This window comes from Onychostoma macrolepis, chromosome 17, assembly GCF_012432095.1.
Source record: "Onychostoma macrolepis isolate SWU-2019 chromosome 17, ASM1243209v1, whole genome shotgun sequence".
In the NCBI taxonomy this organism is placed as follows: Eukaryota; Metazoa; Chordata; class Actinopteri; order Cypriniformes; family Cyprinidae; genus Onychostoma; species Onychostoma macrolepis.
Genome location: NC_081171.1, coordinates 358,161 through 375,136, shown reverse-complemented (window position 1 = coordinate 375,136; position 16,976 = coordinate 358,161). Strand labels below are relative to the sequence as shown.

General features: G+C 40.2%; 1 protein-coding gene and 1 pseudogene across 4 annotated transcripts in view; one reads left to right on the top strand and one right to left on the bottom strand.

Annotated features, from left to right (window-relative positions):
- The window catches only part of LOC131523545 (serpin B4-like), a 35,250-nt gene extending 31,881 nt beyond the window's left edge, over nt 1-3,369 (top strand). For all 4 annotated transcript variants that reach the window (XM_058750013.1, XM_058750009.1, XM_058750010.1 and 1 more), the window contains 4 exons: nt 100-217; nt 695-801; nt 2,429-2,593; nt 2,782-3,369. In XM_058750013.1, coding sequence (XP_058605996.1) covers nt 100-217; nt 695-801; nt 2,429-2,593; nt 2,782-3,195 — 804 coding nt within the window. In that variant the 3' untranslated portion in view covers nt 3,196-3,369. The remainder of the gene's footprint in view (nt 1-99; nt 218-694; nt 802-2,428; nt 2,594-2,781) is intronic.
- A 7,212-nt stretch (nt 3,370-10,581) lies between these two features.
- Nucleotides 10,582-16,669, bottom strand: LOC131523523 (serpin B3-like; annotated as a pseudogene).
- Nucleotides 16,670-16,976: the final 307 nt, after the last annotated feature.

Below are 16,976 nucleotides of genomic sequence, written 5' to 3'. Positions count from 1 at the left end.
CCTGAAAATGACAGTAATGCATCATTCAATGAGATGTCTGGGTCAGAACACAGATGTTATTGTAATCCATGTTCCCTCTCTTTCTACTGACGATGTTAGGATTACCTAGACCACTGTGAGGAGTGGTGTTTTGCCAGCTTGAGGAGTGTTGACTTCAAGAATAATCCTGAAGCTGCCAGAGAAAAAATCAACAGCTGGGTGGCGTCTGAGACTGATAGTAATTCAATTAAAGGCCTAATTTTGTTTATTTGTGTTCAACTATTAGACTATAGTCTATCCACCTTTTTCCTGAGTAAATGATGAGCTCCGCCACTACAAATTCTAACTTCTGATTAGGTGCTTTTCTGTTCTGGTCTCCATAGCAACCCAAGAGCGCCCATCTTTTTTCAGCATAGCTGACTTCGGTAGCTTCGTGTCATCTACACACTCTGACAGGTGAGGAACTGACAAAATACGGTCATTGCGACACTGTAGAGTGATGGTGCTATGGAGCCATGTGCATTTTTAAACCATTTTAATAGGTTTAACGTTAGATTATCAGCTCAGAAAATACGCTAATTTCACTAGAATCACCAGAGACCGGAAATGTAAAGCATCCTTCATTTACAAGTCAGGCACGACTTCTGCGTTTAGGAAAAAGGTGGATAAAAGTCACTTTCTCATAATTTCTCACTCTTATGATTGATGTTTTTAGATAAAATTATGGAGTTGTTGGATCAAGGAGATGTGTCTAAGGACACGAGTCTTGCTCTTATCAGCTCAATGCACTTCAGAAGGAATTGGCTCAATGCATTCAAAAAGGTAACTTTGTCAAGACAATTCAGCTTTGTCTGCTAAAAATGGTAAAGTGCTAAAGCTGGATGATGTACATCTATGTGCAGTTCTCAGCTTGTTATTGTGCCACACAACACCCCTTTCATTTCATCCCATTTATTGTCATTCCGTTTTATGCACATTTCTTTTACAGACCAAATTAGCCCAAAAAGAGATTTAAAGGAACACTCCACTTTTTTTGGAAATAGGCTCATTCTCCAACTCCCCCAGAGTTAATAATTTGAGTTTTACCGTTTTTGAATCCATTCAGCCGATCTCCGGGTCTGGCGATAGCACTTTTAGCATAGCTTAGCATAGATCATTGAATCCGATTAGACCAGTAGCATCGCGTTCAAAAATGACCAAAGAGTTTCGATATTTGTCCTATTTAAAACTTGACTCTTCTGTAGTTATATCGCGTAATAATCAAGGAACTTTTCTGCCGTACCATGGCCACAGCAGGCGCAGTGATATTACGCAGCGCCTGAAAGTAGTCCCCAGCTAGGTACCTAGTTATAATATAGCTGGGGACTACTTTCAGGCACTACGTAATATCACTGCGCCATGGTACGGCAGCAAAGTTCCTTGATTATTACGCCGGAATGAGAGTATAGTTCCTAGCCAAATCGGCCTAGAAAATCGCAACTTTTCATTTTCCGCCGGTCTTAGAGATTTTGTAGCTCAAAAGAGTCCATCCATCCGTCATAAAACTATTCCACACGTCTCCGGGGGCTTACTAAAGGCCTTCTGAAGCGAATTGGTGGGTTTTTGTAAGAAAAATATCCGTATTTAAAACTTTATAAAGCAAAACATCCAGCTTCCGGCGGACCACAACTTATGAAGAATGTGTAACACTATTTTCAGTATTTTCAGTTGAGACAGCTCAAACATGCAATTTAGTCTGGGACTAGCCTTAAGCCATGTCTGTGAAACCGGGGGATAGTAAACTTAAACATATACTTGAACTTTCCTTGAGTAGACTTAATGAAATTAAGTTGAAGTACACTTATTTTTTGTAAGGGAAGGAAGACTGCAGCACAGCTAACACTGCAGGTGCAATTGACCTATCGGTACACCTTAGTTCACTCAGAACTGTCTTTCTAACTGTCTTACAATGACCTTCATTTATGTGTTTTTGACCTACACATGGCGTGAGAATGGTTAGCTATTTAGGTTTGTACGTCAGCATGGACTCTCTAACATTAATTGTAACTTAATGAGTGTATGACAACCAGAAAATGAATGTTTTCATCTTCATTGGGATTGAGGTTGAATCGTTTCACGAGTTGAAAACCTCTGTTTTGTTTGGGTTTAGGAAATGTAATAAAATAAATTCCATTGCCCATCCTCTCAGGATACCTGGAATCAGTGTTGCAAGTACCCCAGGCACATCGTTTTACTATTGTTGTAGTGTAAACACCATCAAACAGATGAGAGCTTGGGATCTTCCAATGTTTCTCGATGGCGCTGAAACCTAAAGATGTCCGAATTCCAGTCCCTGAGCAACTGATACTCAATTGTCTTTGGTTCATCTGCGTTTGAGGGGAGGGGCTTACCGATAGGTCAGTTGCTAACAGCATCAGTAATGTCCAATCTGTCTGTGTTTTAATGTCAGGGCAACGGAGCAGCGATGTTTAAGACGGATACCCTTCCTCTGGGTACTATCCCACACAGACAATATCAGCTTCCCACTGAAGCTCAGATTCTGGAGATCCCTTATGAGAATAATCATCTGAGCATGCTCACGATACTCCCAAAAACGATTGATGGCCTACCAAAGGTAAAACAGTCCGTCACATGAACAGACACTGAACCTCCCTTACTGCTTTTACTTCACTTGGAACTGCATTATTAGGATAAAGTCTACATGAAAATCTGGATTGTTGTGTAGGTTTGGTATTACATGAAATGGGAAACAATTAAAAGTCTCTCCCTGCCTGTCTCTTATTTTTCTCTCCTTCCTCTAAGCTGGTAGACTCGATCACTTATGAGAAGATTATGGAGTGGACTGAGCCGGACAATATGATTCCCACAGAGGTGAATGTTGAAATGCCCAGCTTTAAGCTTCAGGAGAAATATGACCTGGAGAAAGCCCTGACGGCTCTGGGAATAACTGACCTCTTTAGTGATAAGTGTGACTTATCTGGCATGGCACCTGGGCCGCTGAAGCTGTCCAAAGTGGTGCATAAGTGTGTTGTTGAGGTGGACGAGAAAGGCACAGATGCAGAAGGAGGCGGTGGAGGAGTTGTCAAGACTCTTCAGAGTAATAAAATCACTGAGTCTTTCAAAGTAAAATCCCCCTTTCTTTTCTTCATCCGCCACAACTCCACCAAGAGCATCCTCTTCTGGGGCCGCGTCACCCCCCCACCACCTGTAATCTAGAATCTGAACCGCAGAGCACCTTCCACAACAGTGTGATCTGTCATATTAAAAACAGTGATTATATTGCATGTATCTTCATTTAAAATTGATTTGCTTGGAACGTAAGTTTTAAACAAAACTCTGAATACTCAAAATGTTCCAGCACTTAAACTGAAAAACTATAAATAAAGGAAATCAGGCAGAAACTTGTGTTCTTTATTTTCTTAATCCACTTATAAATTGTCAGATAATGAGTGGAAATGAACTTTGAACTAAAATTTGAATGATTTGAACTGAATCGAGAGGATGAGTAAATAATTACTGGATAAACTAATTGAAATAATTATGGTCAGCTCAAAGTATAAATTCAGTTTATAGAATGAAATTAAAGGAAGCAGAAAGTGTCCGACTCTACGTCTCCATTTTCAGCTTTGTTTGGAAGTTACAGCTATGTCTTCTCTATTGTGACATATATTTGCTTCTTGAACATAAACAAATCAAGTCCAAGTTAATTTTATTTATATAGCACATTTACAACAGCCACTAGACTGACCACAGTACTTCACAGAAGAACAAGATTAAAAGAGAAGATAACATACAAAGAAAACAAAGGAAAAGCAACAAAGTTAAGAATTACCATATAACAGGAGGACCAAAAACAGAATTCAAATCTCAAATAGAAATTCATAAACCAACATAAAAAAAAAAGAATCAATATACTACAGATAGTACCAGGCTCTCTCACCACCAAGTCACAGCGTACACCTTCCTCTGATTCGCAGAGAGCTTGATTGACAGGCGATCTGACCAATCAGAACGCGGATATTATGTGCCACCGCTGCTAGCTACGGCCGGTCTCCATAGAAATCCATGTTAAGACGAGGTTAAAAAAAAGATCGACTGAATTGAAACTTGTTCTAAATCTCATTCCACCATTCACTGCCATTATAAAACTATTTTGAAGACATTTTTAACAGAGTTCAGCCAAATACAGTTTCAGTTTTTAGCGAAAATAGATTGTAAAAGCTTGATATAATTTAACCAAAAAAATAATAAATAATTCTCGCCATGAAAATAGCCACTGAAGCTGGCATGGCGTTAAACACAAACAAACAAACAAACTGCCATTATAAAGCTTGGAAGAGCCAGGATATATTGTATTATTCGTCTGAAAGAAGAAAGTCATATACACCTAGGATGGCTTGAGGGTAGATTTTTTTTTAGATTTTTTATTTTTTATTTTGATATATTGCATATTCACGTGTTCATAAACTAGTCGTGTACTCAAAGTTACTACTGTTAAACATGAAGTGTGCTTAAAAGTATACTTAAGCCCTATTCGGACGGGACTAGTTTTACAGGGGGTCGTTAGAGAAATGTGTGTTTCACAGACGTACTTGGTGATTTTAATCCCGTCCGAATCTGCCATGTCTGTGTTTTTCTCACACAACCTCTGTAATAATTCCAGAGCAAATTACCTACCGTTTTTCAGCAAACTCAGTGATCCTCTGAGAAAACTAATCCCGTCCGAATGCGATGTCTGTGATTGCCGGTGAGATTTTTTTTCACAACGCGTTTCCTTGTGTGTTTTGGCCAACGTGAATTACCGTAGACGCTCTTACCGCGCTCATATTTGATATATTTGCCTCCCGGCAAGGAAAAAATAAGTAAATAAATTAAAAACAATAATAAAATCAAGAGTCAGATCACGTAAACCATTCAGACTGGCTATTGTCATAATATCTGCGTCAGGTAAAATTACTCGCGTTCATTTCTGCACTCAATTACATAATGTTTTAATTACATATGCACCTTTATGAAAATTAAACACGGGTTTACTACAAATAAATAACTAAAGTAAAACTAAAGCAACCAAATACTTCACCATGGTATTTGTAGTAAAACTGTTATACTAATGGTAATCAATCCGAATGACTACGCAATGCACGCATACAGAGCGCGTGACCTCTGAAACGCCCAGATGTACAAAACAGACCCTCCCACCTCTGTAATAAACACGGAGATGTTAGTCCCGTCCGAATTGGTACATGAAAATCGCAGACGTCAGGTGATAAGAATCGAAACTCAAACGTAGTTTAGAAAACTAGTCCCGTCCGAATAGGGCTTTATATACACTAAAAAGTGAGACAATTTAGTCCCAAGTAGTACTGAAATAGTACACTTACAATTATGTAAAAATAGTACACTACTATTACATTGATATTAGTATACTTATATAGTCTCTCTCTCTCCTAGCGTTTCTCCCTTCGTAATGCGGGGTCCGCTTTTCGGCAGGTTGCTCTCCATTTCTTCCGATCGAGGGCATCCTCGGGGGCGACATTGTCATGTTTCATGTCTTCCTTTATCCGATCCATCCATCGCTTCTTTGGTCTTCCTCGGGGTCGCTTTCCTTCGATGTTGAGACACAGGGCCCTCTTCGCTATAGACTCTTCCTCACTCCTGACTACGTGGCCATACCATCGAAGTCGCGCTTCCCTCATCTTCTCCATAATCGGTGCTACTCTCATGGTGTTTCTGACGTCTTCATTCATTACTCGGTCCCATCTGGTCAGCCCTAACGTCCACCTAAGCATCCGCATCTCCATTACATGGAGGGCCTGTTCATGCCTGTTGGTCGCAGGCCAACACTCCGCTCCATATAGGGCGACTGGACGGACGACTGTCTTATAAATCTTTGCCTTAAGATGTTTGTGCATGCTTTTATCGCAGAGGACGCCGGTGACTTGGCGCCATTTTAACCAGGCAGCGTTGACTCGCGACCTGACATCTGGGAGGCTGTCGCCATCAGCCGAAAGGGTGGAGCCGAGGTATCTGAATTGGGTGACCTTCTTCAGATCTATACCGTCGATACTGATGGTATCACTGGTCTGGGGGGGGGGGACTTTCCATGTACTCCATCTTGCCGATGTTAAGCCGTAGGCCATTCTGGTCCAGGCGGTCTTTCCACCGTTGTGTGTGGTCTTGGAGGTTTTGCCTCTCACTGTCAGCAAGGAGTATATCTTCCGCATAAAGTAGTGTCCAGGGATGTGGTGCCTGCAGGTCTGCAGTCACCGCATCCATGCAGGTGATGAAGAGCAATGGTGAAAGGGCCGATCCTTGGTGTACTCCGACACTGATGGTGAACGGTGGTGATATCCCAATAGGGCAACGGACAACATTCGTAACGTTTTGATAGAGTATTTGGACCCAGTTAATATAGGCCTCGGGGACAGAGTGGAATCGGAGGGAGGCCCAGATGAGTTTGTGGGTACACGATCAAGGCCTTCTCTAAGTCCAGGAAGACCAAGTGGATGGACTTATTCTTTTCCCGGTGCTTTTCCATCAACAGGCGAGCAGCGTGGATAGCGTCCGTGGTTCCGTGTCCCTTGACAAAGCCGCACTGATTGGGGCTGATGTTGATAATGCCACGTAAGCGGCTGTCCAGGACGCGTTCAAAGATCTTCATGGTGTGACTCAGGAGTCGGATTGGGCGATAGTTTTTACATTCAGAGACGTCTCCCTTGCCTTTCCAAATCGGTACCGTGATGCTGGTCGTCCAGGCCTGCAGTGCCCTGATCTCTGCGATGGTCTTATTGAACAGGGCAGCAAGGATCACTGCTCCGCGATGCCCCATCAACTTCCAGACATCGACTGGGATGTCATCTGGCCCAGTAGCTTTGCTATTCTTCATTCTCTTCACAGCCTTTGTGACTTCGGCGGTGGTGACTGGAGGTACGGGTCCGTGGATGGGGTCGGGGCTATGAATCGGTGGATGCGGGAATTCCTCATTTGAGATGATGGTAAAATACTCGATCCAAAGAGCAAGTATGGCGGGAGGGTCGCGCAATACTAGCCCCTCAGCACTCTTGATGTGTTTCACTTGACCAATGGCTTGGGTCGATTTGTGCCTCGAATTTGCGATGCGGTAGATCATTTTCTCCCCTTCAGGTGTGCCTAATTGCTCGTACAAGTCATGGTAGTACTCAGCTTTCGCCTTGGCCACTACCCGTTTCGCAGCCGACTTGTGTGTCCGATAGTTTTGGTGGTGGGCATCCAGGCGTGTGCGATGCCATAGCTTGTACGCCTGCTTCTTGGCCTTGATTGCAATCTGGACCTCCTCACCCCACCACCAGACCTGCTTATCCATGTATTGTCGCCCTGGCTTCGTTGAGCCGAGAATATCAGAGGCAGCGGCCTGTATGTGGCAGGTGATATCATTCCAGAGCCTGTCGACTGGTTGGTCGAGGTTGATGTTAAGTGATTGAAGGGCCACTTTAAGTTGTTGCTTGTGTTCGGGTAGCCTCCACCACTTGAAGTGCTCAGGGCCGGTCACTCTCATTCGGGTTTGCCGATGGAGGTTGAGTTGGAGGTCGAGGACGAGTGGCCGATGTTGGGGGCCGATGGTATCTGATGGAATCACCTTGGCATCGAGTGCCAGCTTCAGGTCACACCGTCGAATCATCCAGTAGTTGATCTGGGTTGTGTGGCCGCCACTAATGTAGGTGGCCAGGTGGCTCGGTCTCTTTCTGAAGAAGGTGTTGACGACGACGAGATCATGGGCTTCAGCGCAATCCAGGATGCGGCTTCCCTCGTCGTTACGTATGCCTAGTCCCTGGCCTCCATGAACTTGTTCGTATCCTTTGCGCCTTACCAACGTGGCCATTAAGGTCTCCTCCGACCAGGACGTGCTGCGTCTGGGGCGACCATCTGGAGGTGCGTGCCAAGGCTCTCCCAGAACTCGTCCTTCTCCTTGTCAGTGCAGCCTACTTGAGGGGCGTAGCATGAGACGACTCTGAGGATGGTTGGGCCAGAAATAATCTTGATTGAGATTAGGCGATCAGAGATGTTGTCGACTTCAGAAACGCTGTCTCGTAGTTGCTGACAGACGGCCACGGCAACTCCATTTTGACTCGACTTGACACCATGATAGATGAGCTTGTACCCTTCTCCAATATCTCTTGCTTTACTCCCTTTCCATTTGGTCTCCTGGATACACGCGATGTCGATACGCCTGGTCTTGAGAGTGTCAGCCAGTTCACGGCTACGGCCGGTGAGGGTGCCGATGTTAAGTGTGGCTAGTCGGATTCGGTGGACTATCTTCTTTGGCCTGTCCCGTCCTTGAACAGGTAGCCCTAATCCATTTCCCACGCCATCCGGGCGAAGATGACGCGCGTCGCCTAGGGGGGACGCCCCAGCTTGATCGGGTAGTAATTGGTTTGCTGCTGCCATTGATGCGACCAAGGATACCCAGCCGATGTGTCGCATCACCTGTCGCTGGGACCAGAGCCACCGTTAGCCGAGTACCCAAGGGTCCTCGTTTCCAGCCGACGCCACTTGGAGGAGGTGGTTGGCTTTTGTCGGCCTACTTATATAGTATACTTAAAAATATACTTGAACTGTACTGAAGTGTGCTTAATAAAGATGAACATGAAGTACACTTATTTTTGTAAGGGAAGGGAGACTTCAGCACAGCTAACACTGCAGGTCCAAGTGCTAACAGCATCACTAATGTCCAATCTGACTGTGTTTAAAAAATAAGATTACCCCAGAATGCATTGCTAGCCCACCCCTACACTTACAATAATAATGATAAATGCTGACCAATAATTAACTTTATATATAATTTTGAGATGTGTCTCATCTGTCCCTGTAACATCCAGACAAGAGTCAAGTTACAGCTGTGATTTATCTGATCAATACTGCATTTAATACAAACAAGCTGTTTAATATAGGATGTGTTTTTTATAAACATGAAATATCCAATCGAGACTCTTAGTTTGTATGTAAAGTTCCTTGCGGACACGGATTCGAAACGAGACTTTTATCCTGTGTGGAAGTTTCTCAAAGATTCGCGCTTCCGGTGTTCGCGGTCTGATATTTCAAAGACGCGAATATTAATCGTGTAAACAAGAACAAATAGTCATAAAAACGAGTTTAAACTAATATGTGAAAACTTACGTTATGGGCGTGACGGATCAATATTTACTAAGAACTTTGACAGCACACATGATGTTAATGTCAGTTATTTGTCGTTTGATGTGGGTTTATGGATCATCTAGTTCCTTGTGATGCTTTATATTTAATTATGGTAATATAAATGAATTGGGGGGGGGGGCTGTTCTTGTGCCTGGCTGTCCTCGTATTTGGGGCTCTGTAGCGCCTGCCAGATGGCAAAAGTTCAAAAAAGGGATGACTGGGATGTGAGGGATCCAGAGTGATTTTCTGAGCCCTCTTCCTCACAATAGCCAACAATAGCCAAATTGCTCTGGGTGTGTGTGTGTGCACTTTGGATGGGTTAAATGCAGAGCACAAATTCCGAGTATGGGCAACCATACTTGGCCACATGTCACTTCACTTTCACTTTCACTTTCACTTTCAATACATTGTATGGGTCAAAATTATCCATTTTTCTTTTATGCCAAAAATCATTAGGATATTAAGTAAAGATCATGTTCCATGAAGATATTTTGTAAATTTAATACCTATAAAAACTTGATTAGTAATATGCATTGCTAAGAACTTCATTTAGACAACTTTAAAGGCGATTTAGATTTTTTTGCACCCTCAGATTCCAGATTTTCAAATAGTTGTAACAACCATACATCAATGGAAAGATTATTTATTCAGCTTTCAGCTTCAGCTTCTTATTCAGTAAAAAAAAGACTTTATTCAACAATTCTTCTCCCCGACCCCCGAGTTACCGTCTTCTGCTATTTTAGAGAGCATCACAGTGCATACGCATGCTTTCCCTGAGCGTTAACAACACCGATTACACAGATTACGTTCTTGTGCGCGCTTTCCCCCCCGAACATACACAACACTGATTACACAGATTACGTTCTTGTGTTCTCTCCAAAATGGTGGAAGACGTAACACGGGGGAGAAGAATTCATGAATAAATTGTTGTTTTTGTTTTCTTTGCACTCAAAAAGTATTCTCGCAGCTTCGCAAAACTGAAGTTGAGCCTCTGATGTCACATGGACTTTAACTGATGTCTTTACTGTGCTTCTGGGTCTGGGAACATTACAGTTGTGTTGCTGTCTGTGGAGGCTCAGAGAGCTCTCGGATTTAATCAGAAACATCTTAACTTATGTTCTGAAGATGAACGAAGGTCTTATGGGTTTGGAACGACACGAGGGCGAGTAACTAATGACAATCTTCATTTTTGGGTGAAATAACCCTTTAAGCTTCTCCGTAGTAAAGACACATGAAACCCTGTTTGCAATTTACAAAAATGCACCTAAAGACTATGGGGAAAAAGGGTATGAATACTTGTGCAATGTAATTTTTTTCAGTTTTTCCTTTTTAATAAATTTGCAAAGTTGTGATAAATCCGGTTTTTGCTTTGTCATTATGGTGAGTCATTATCCTTCATGTTTTTGCGTAAAGGATTGGGTATCGTGCAATTTATCGCACACGCCCGCACCATTCGTACTGCATGGTGGAGCTCCTCATTCTGAGCATCTTTGCCTCTCGGACCACTGCAATCAATCAAACCGTTCACCAAATATTGGAGATTATTTTGAAAACCAACTTTCATGAACTAGTCCTATGCATTTTGCTCAGCCTCGATAACTGTTAAAAACATTGAAACACATACGATTTCTTTGTAAACTGTCTGTATTGGTTGCCTTTCCCACTTTGGACAGCTTCAGCTTCGGCGGCACAGGCGCCATGCCAGATAAGTCACACTTATCACTAAAGAGGTCAGTTATTCCCAGAGCCTTCAGGGCTTTCTCCAGGTCATATTTCTCCTGAAGCTTAAAGCTGGGCATTTCAACGTTCACCTCTGTGGGAATCATATTGTCCAGCTGAGTCCACTCCATAATCTTCTCATAAGTGATCGAGTCTACCAGCTTAGAGGAAGGAGAGAAAAATAAGAGACAAGCAGGGAGAGACTTTTAATTGTTTCCCATTTCATGTAATACCAAACCTACACAACAATCCAGATTTTCATGTAGACTTTATCCTAATAATGCAGTTCCAAGTGAAGTAAAAGCAGTAAGGGAGGTTCAGTTGCGGTTCATGTGACAGACTGTTTTACCTTCTGTAGGTCTTCGCTGTTGTTTGGGAGTATCATGAGCATGCTCAGATGATTATTCTCATAAGGGATCTCCAGAATCTGAGCTTCAGTGGGAAGCTGATATTGTCTGTGTGGGATAGTACCCAGAGGAAGGGTATCATCCTTAAACATCGCTGCTCCGTTGCCCTGACATTAAAACACAGTCAGATTGGACATTACTGATGCTGTTAGCACTTGGACCTGCAGTGTTAGCTGTGCTGCAGTCTCCCTTCCCTTACGAAAAATAAGTGTACTTCATGTTCATCTTTATTAAGCACACTTAAGTACAGTTCAAGCATATTGTTACAGTAAGTTTGTAAGTATACTAATATCAATGTAATAGTAGTGAACTATTTTGATACAGTTGTAAGTGTACTATTTCAGTATTACTTGGGACTAAATTGTCTCACTTTTTAGTGTATATAAGTATACTTTTAAGCACACTTCATGTTTAACAGTAGTAACTTTGAGTACACGAGTTTACATCTAGTTATTTTAGTTTGTACTGCAACTATACTTCAAGTGAACTTATAGGTATGCTGATAGTTTACTAGTTAAATACTTATAGCACATATTTTAGTTCATGAAAGTTTGAAGTGTACTCTCAGTAAACTAATAGTTTATAGTTTTATACTGCAAGTATGCTTGTAAGTTTTCTTTAAATTAACTTAACATCATACTGTTTATATATTATTTCTGCACTTTAATTATACTACTATGCTCCTATTTAGGTATTAATTTTTATACTCGAAATATCAAAATGGAATAAAGGTCTGCACTATAAAAAGTGCATATATAGTTTTATTAATTTCAAACAGGAGATAAAAACAGTGCAAATATTTTGGCTCTCTGCCTTCGTCTGGAAATATACCTTTAACTGTACTTAAACTTTCTTCACCAGTTTTTTTTATTATTGTTTTTTTAATTTATGTTGCCAGCAAGCACCAGCATTTCTGATCATTTTCACAACATTTTCATGGCCCCCAGAACATTGTGTTGTATGATCATGTGAATAATGCAATATATCAAAAGAAAAAAAGAAAATCTAACTTTATAGGGATAGTTCACCCAAAAGCTCACCCTCAAGCCATCCTAGGTGTACATGACTTTCTTCTTTCAGACGAACACAGAGTTATAATAAAATTTATCCTGGCTCTTCCAAGCTTTATAATGGCAGTTTGTTTATTTGTTTGTTTGTTTGTGTTTAATGCCATGCCAGCTATTTTATGGCGAGAATTTATTTATTTATTTTCTGGTTAAATTATATCAAGCTTTTACAAACTATTTTCGCTTAAAAACTATAAAACTGTCTTCAAAATAGTTTTATAATGGCAGTGAATGGATGAGAAGTGGATGAGATTTTGAAGCTCAAAAAAGTCCATCCATCATAAAACTATTCCACACGGCTCCGGGGGAGTTACTAAAGGCCTTCTGAAGCGAACTGATGGGTTGTTGTAAGAAAAATATCCATATGTAAAACTTTATAAAGCAAAACATCCAGCTTCTAGTGGACCGCAACTTATCAAAAATGCATAACGCCTCTCACAGTTCAAAATGCGGCACAACGTATGACGTAGGACGTAACGCAAGTGTTTTGAACTGTGGTCAAGTCAAGTCACCTTTATTTATATAGCGCTTTAACAATACAGATTGTGTCAAAGCACTTAACAGTATCAAATTGGAGGATAGAGTGTCAGTAATGTATAATGAAGGGCATTCTTCATAAGTCGTGGTCTGCCGGAAGCTCGATGTTTTGCTTTATAAAGTTTTAAATATGGATATTTTTCTTTAAAAAACCCATTGATTTATTTCAGAAGGCCTTCAGTAACCCCCGGAGCTGTGTGGAGTAGTTTTATGATAGATGAATGGACTTTTTTGAGCTACAAAATCTCACCCCCCATTCACCGCCACCCTCGAGGACCAGCAGCACATCCTCTTGTACCACTGTTTGAAGAATTTATCTTCCAGAATCTGGCAGTGAGTTTTGGAAGATCAACTGTTTGCCTGTTTCAGTCAGTAAGCCTGTTTATGAACTGTCTGCCCGTTCAGTTGTCACCAGGGAAACTATTGATGAACGTTTTGTGTTCCCTGCCTTGGCCCTTGGGGTCATAAATGCTCTGTCTGTCTCTTGTGTCTCAGTGTTCCCTAGGTCCCAGTCCCAGCAGTCTACTGCTCCGTGTTCGTTAGATTAAAAGACCCATCTCTTTAATCTGTTTTACACATAATACACTATCGCATTTCTATAATTCAAATCCGTTAAAGGATTGTTAGGCTGCATTAATTAGGTCAACACAATTTGTATTGTTAAAAGCGCTATACAAATAATAGTGACTTGACTTGACTCGTGTTCAACCCTGCCTGCACACCTGAATATAAGGCGTTTTTCCACTAACAGCCTTCATGAACAATTATATCACTTATAAATGATTAAATACAAAATTAATAGTAGTTATTAAGATTGATGTGTAATTGGTAAAATGTGCTTGGAAAAAAAAAAAATTAACTTGCATAATAATTATGCACTCACTGTACAAATTTAATTCTCTCATGCGTTAACATGGCATTGAACTTGAAAGGGGTGTTGTTTGGCACAATAACAAGCTGAGAACTGCACATAGATGTAGATCATCCAGCTTTACCACTTTTAGCAGACAAAGCTGAATTGTCTTGACAAAGTTACCTTTTTGGTGAATGCTTTGACCCACTTCTTCTTGAAGTACACTGCGCTGATAAGAGCAAGACTCGTGTCCTTAGACACATCTCCTTGATCCAAGAACTCCTTCAGTTGATCTAAAAACATCAATCAGAAGAGTGAGAAATTATGAGAAAGTGGTCTAATAGACTATAGCCTGATAGCTGACAACAAATACACTTTAATTGAATTACTATCAGTCTCAGACGCCACCCAGCTGTTGATTTTTTCTCTGGCAGCTTCAGGATTATTCTTGAAGTCAACACTCCTCAAGCTGGCAAAACACCACTCCTCACAGTTGTCTAGGTAATCCTAACATCGTCAGTAGAAAGAGAGGGAACATGGATTACAATAACATCTGTGTTCTGACCCAGACATCTCATTGAATGATGCATTACTGTCATTTTCAGGAAGTAAATTAACCATTTGCTGTGCTTTCTCAACCAACTCACGTCATAAAAATTGACTGTCTTGTCTCCAAACAAGCGATTAACCAGCTGCAGGCTTCGCTTCATTTTGTGGCCGGGCTCCAGATTCTTGTACTCCCCTTCTTTGTAGAGCTCCTCAAACAGATAGTGGTACATGATTCTCATTTTGCCAAAGCGGAGGGCCTTAAGAGAAACACAACAGAATATTGTTTAATATTGAGTGAAATGTATTCAGAGAATTTGAGACTGTGGAGTGGGGAGTGTTTTGGAGAAAGCGTAATAAAAAATGAATGTAAATTTCGCAATGTAGAATCACAGCAATCAGAGCATTAAAGGGGACCTATTACCAAAATTCACTTTTACATGATGTTTGAACATAAATGTGTCGGCAGTGTGTTAACATGTGTAACAAGCAATAGATGTCATTTCAGCATCTCGGTTAAGTATAAACCCTATATAGTCCAGCTATGCATAACCCACTTCTATAATAATCTTGAATTTGGTTATATGTCATTTCTGCTAAAATAACTTGAGCTAGGTATGATATTCCATCATGTAAGCAAAGTCAACAGTGATTACAAGGTGTTTGGTTTAATTTCTTTGACATTTGTTGCCCATTTTTAGTCAAACCTGATTAATTGTAGTTTTTGGCCGGGCAGTATGTGAGATGGTTGATATCGCATCATGTTCGCAATAACAACAATACAAGATGTAGGCGTCGTTTCATGACACGGTCTATCTGTAGTCAAAGGTGTATGTTACTTTGTAATTTACAACAGCTTTGAACGCGGCTCAACCAATCAGAATCAAGGACAGGAACTATCCATTTTATAATACACAGTATTTGACTGTCTTTCATTTTAAGTTAAATAAAATGCAGTTACAATTCTCAACCGATAGATGGTTACTGTAGCCCTACTGAGACATGACTACTGGCAACACGAGACTTGAAAGTTAGTAGAGATCACTTTTGCCAGATCTCTCGATAAACATTTCCACCATTTTCACCCCACCCCTGCCTTAATCGTTATGCTTTACTTGAAAAATGTGTTTGGAAAAATGTTGTTCATTTTAAATATAAATAGACCAGAAAAGTTATCTCTGTTTTTAGGCTGAATGGTGATACACAATATATATCTGGCTTTTTTATTTTAATATACTGATTAAATAATTATTTTTATGTGACATCAGGCTATTTTGATATGAAGGATATATATCACTTTTTTTATACGCAGATTTTTTTCTTATTTGACATATGCAGTGATGAGCCACAGAGTTGGACATAAGGAATGCAATTGATGAATAAAACCAACAATTAATCATTACTCTTAAAGTTGACTGTTGGTAGTTTGTTTGTTGAAATGAATAAACCAACAAAAGCTTTTTTTTATTTTACATTGTAATTTATCCATAATGTTTTAATGTTAAGTGTGATAATATATTTTTGCCATTCTTTATATTTTTTATATCTTAAATTGTTACAGTTGTTATTTTCCATATTTATTATCATAATCTTTATATTTCATTGTATTGTGTATACATCTATCATATTTTTATTCATTAATTCTGTTATATTTGTATCGTATTGTATTATTCTAAGTTGTTAAAAATACTCTTTTTCTTAATAAAACTTTAATATTTAATTTGTTTGGATGGTTTGCTATTTATGAGAACCTGTTTGAGTAAAAAGAATTCTTTAGCCATTATTTTGCTGTCTATTACATGTATATATTTAGTCATTTATTAGCTGTGTCTGCTTGATGACTCTATTCTTGAGCTATGATTAGATGTCAATTAGATTTTCACTGACAGCCCAAATGCAGCCTTGTTTTAGCCCAGACACATATTCACTGACTATTAGAAGTATATATATGTAGATGTCTAATTGATGGCTAGTCTATTCTAAACAATGCAAGGTCTTTGTTTACATATAAAATAAAAAAAGCAGTGCAGTGGAATGCAAAAACGCATTCTGTGGAAACGGCCTCATGATGTTTCTTCTGTTTTGTTTTGTTTTTTGCCAGAGTATCTGTATAAAGTATCTTGTAAAGAGGGGCATAGTAGATCTACTTTAAAACATCCATGAACATTTGATGACAGTTTTATATAGAGCTATTTGAAGGTTTAAGCGCACCTTAAGCATCTGATCAGCAGTCTCGCCGCTGGCACCAGGAGGACCAGGCCCAATGCAGAGGAGATGCTCAGCGGTGAGAACAACACATCTGTGTCTGCGTCGCTCTGACAGAGCACTTTTAACAGGTCAATGGAGAATTTTGAGTTTGCCAAAATCACTGGTTCAATGTCTGGGTCCATTTTGTTTACAGCCTAGAATAAAGGAAATTCAATTTAAACATCATGTTAGACCAGCACAGAAAATAACAACAAATATATAAGAATAACAATATCGGAAAGCAAAGTACATCCTGTTGAAGCTACAGACAGAGAATGTTAATTTGACCTAATGTGCTCTCCTAATATATCAAAAGCCAAATGTAGAGTTTTTTTATATTTTTTTATCTACAATCAAAACAGAATATCCCAAGTGCTTTAGCTAAAAAAATAAATAAATTACTGAAAGGAACCAATAAAAAAAGGTTTTCATCCTGGTCTACCACACTTG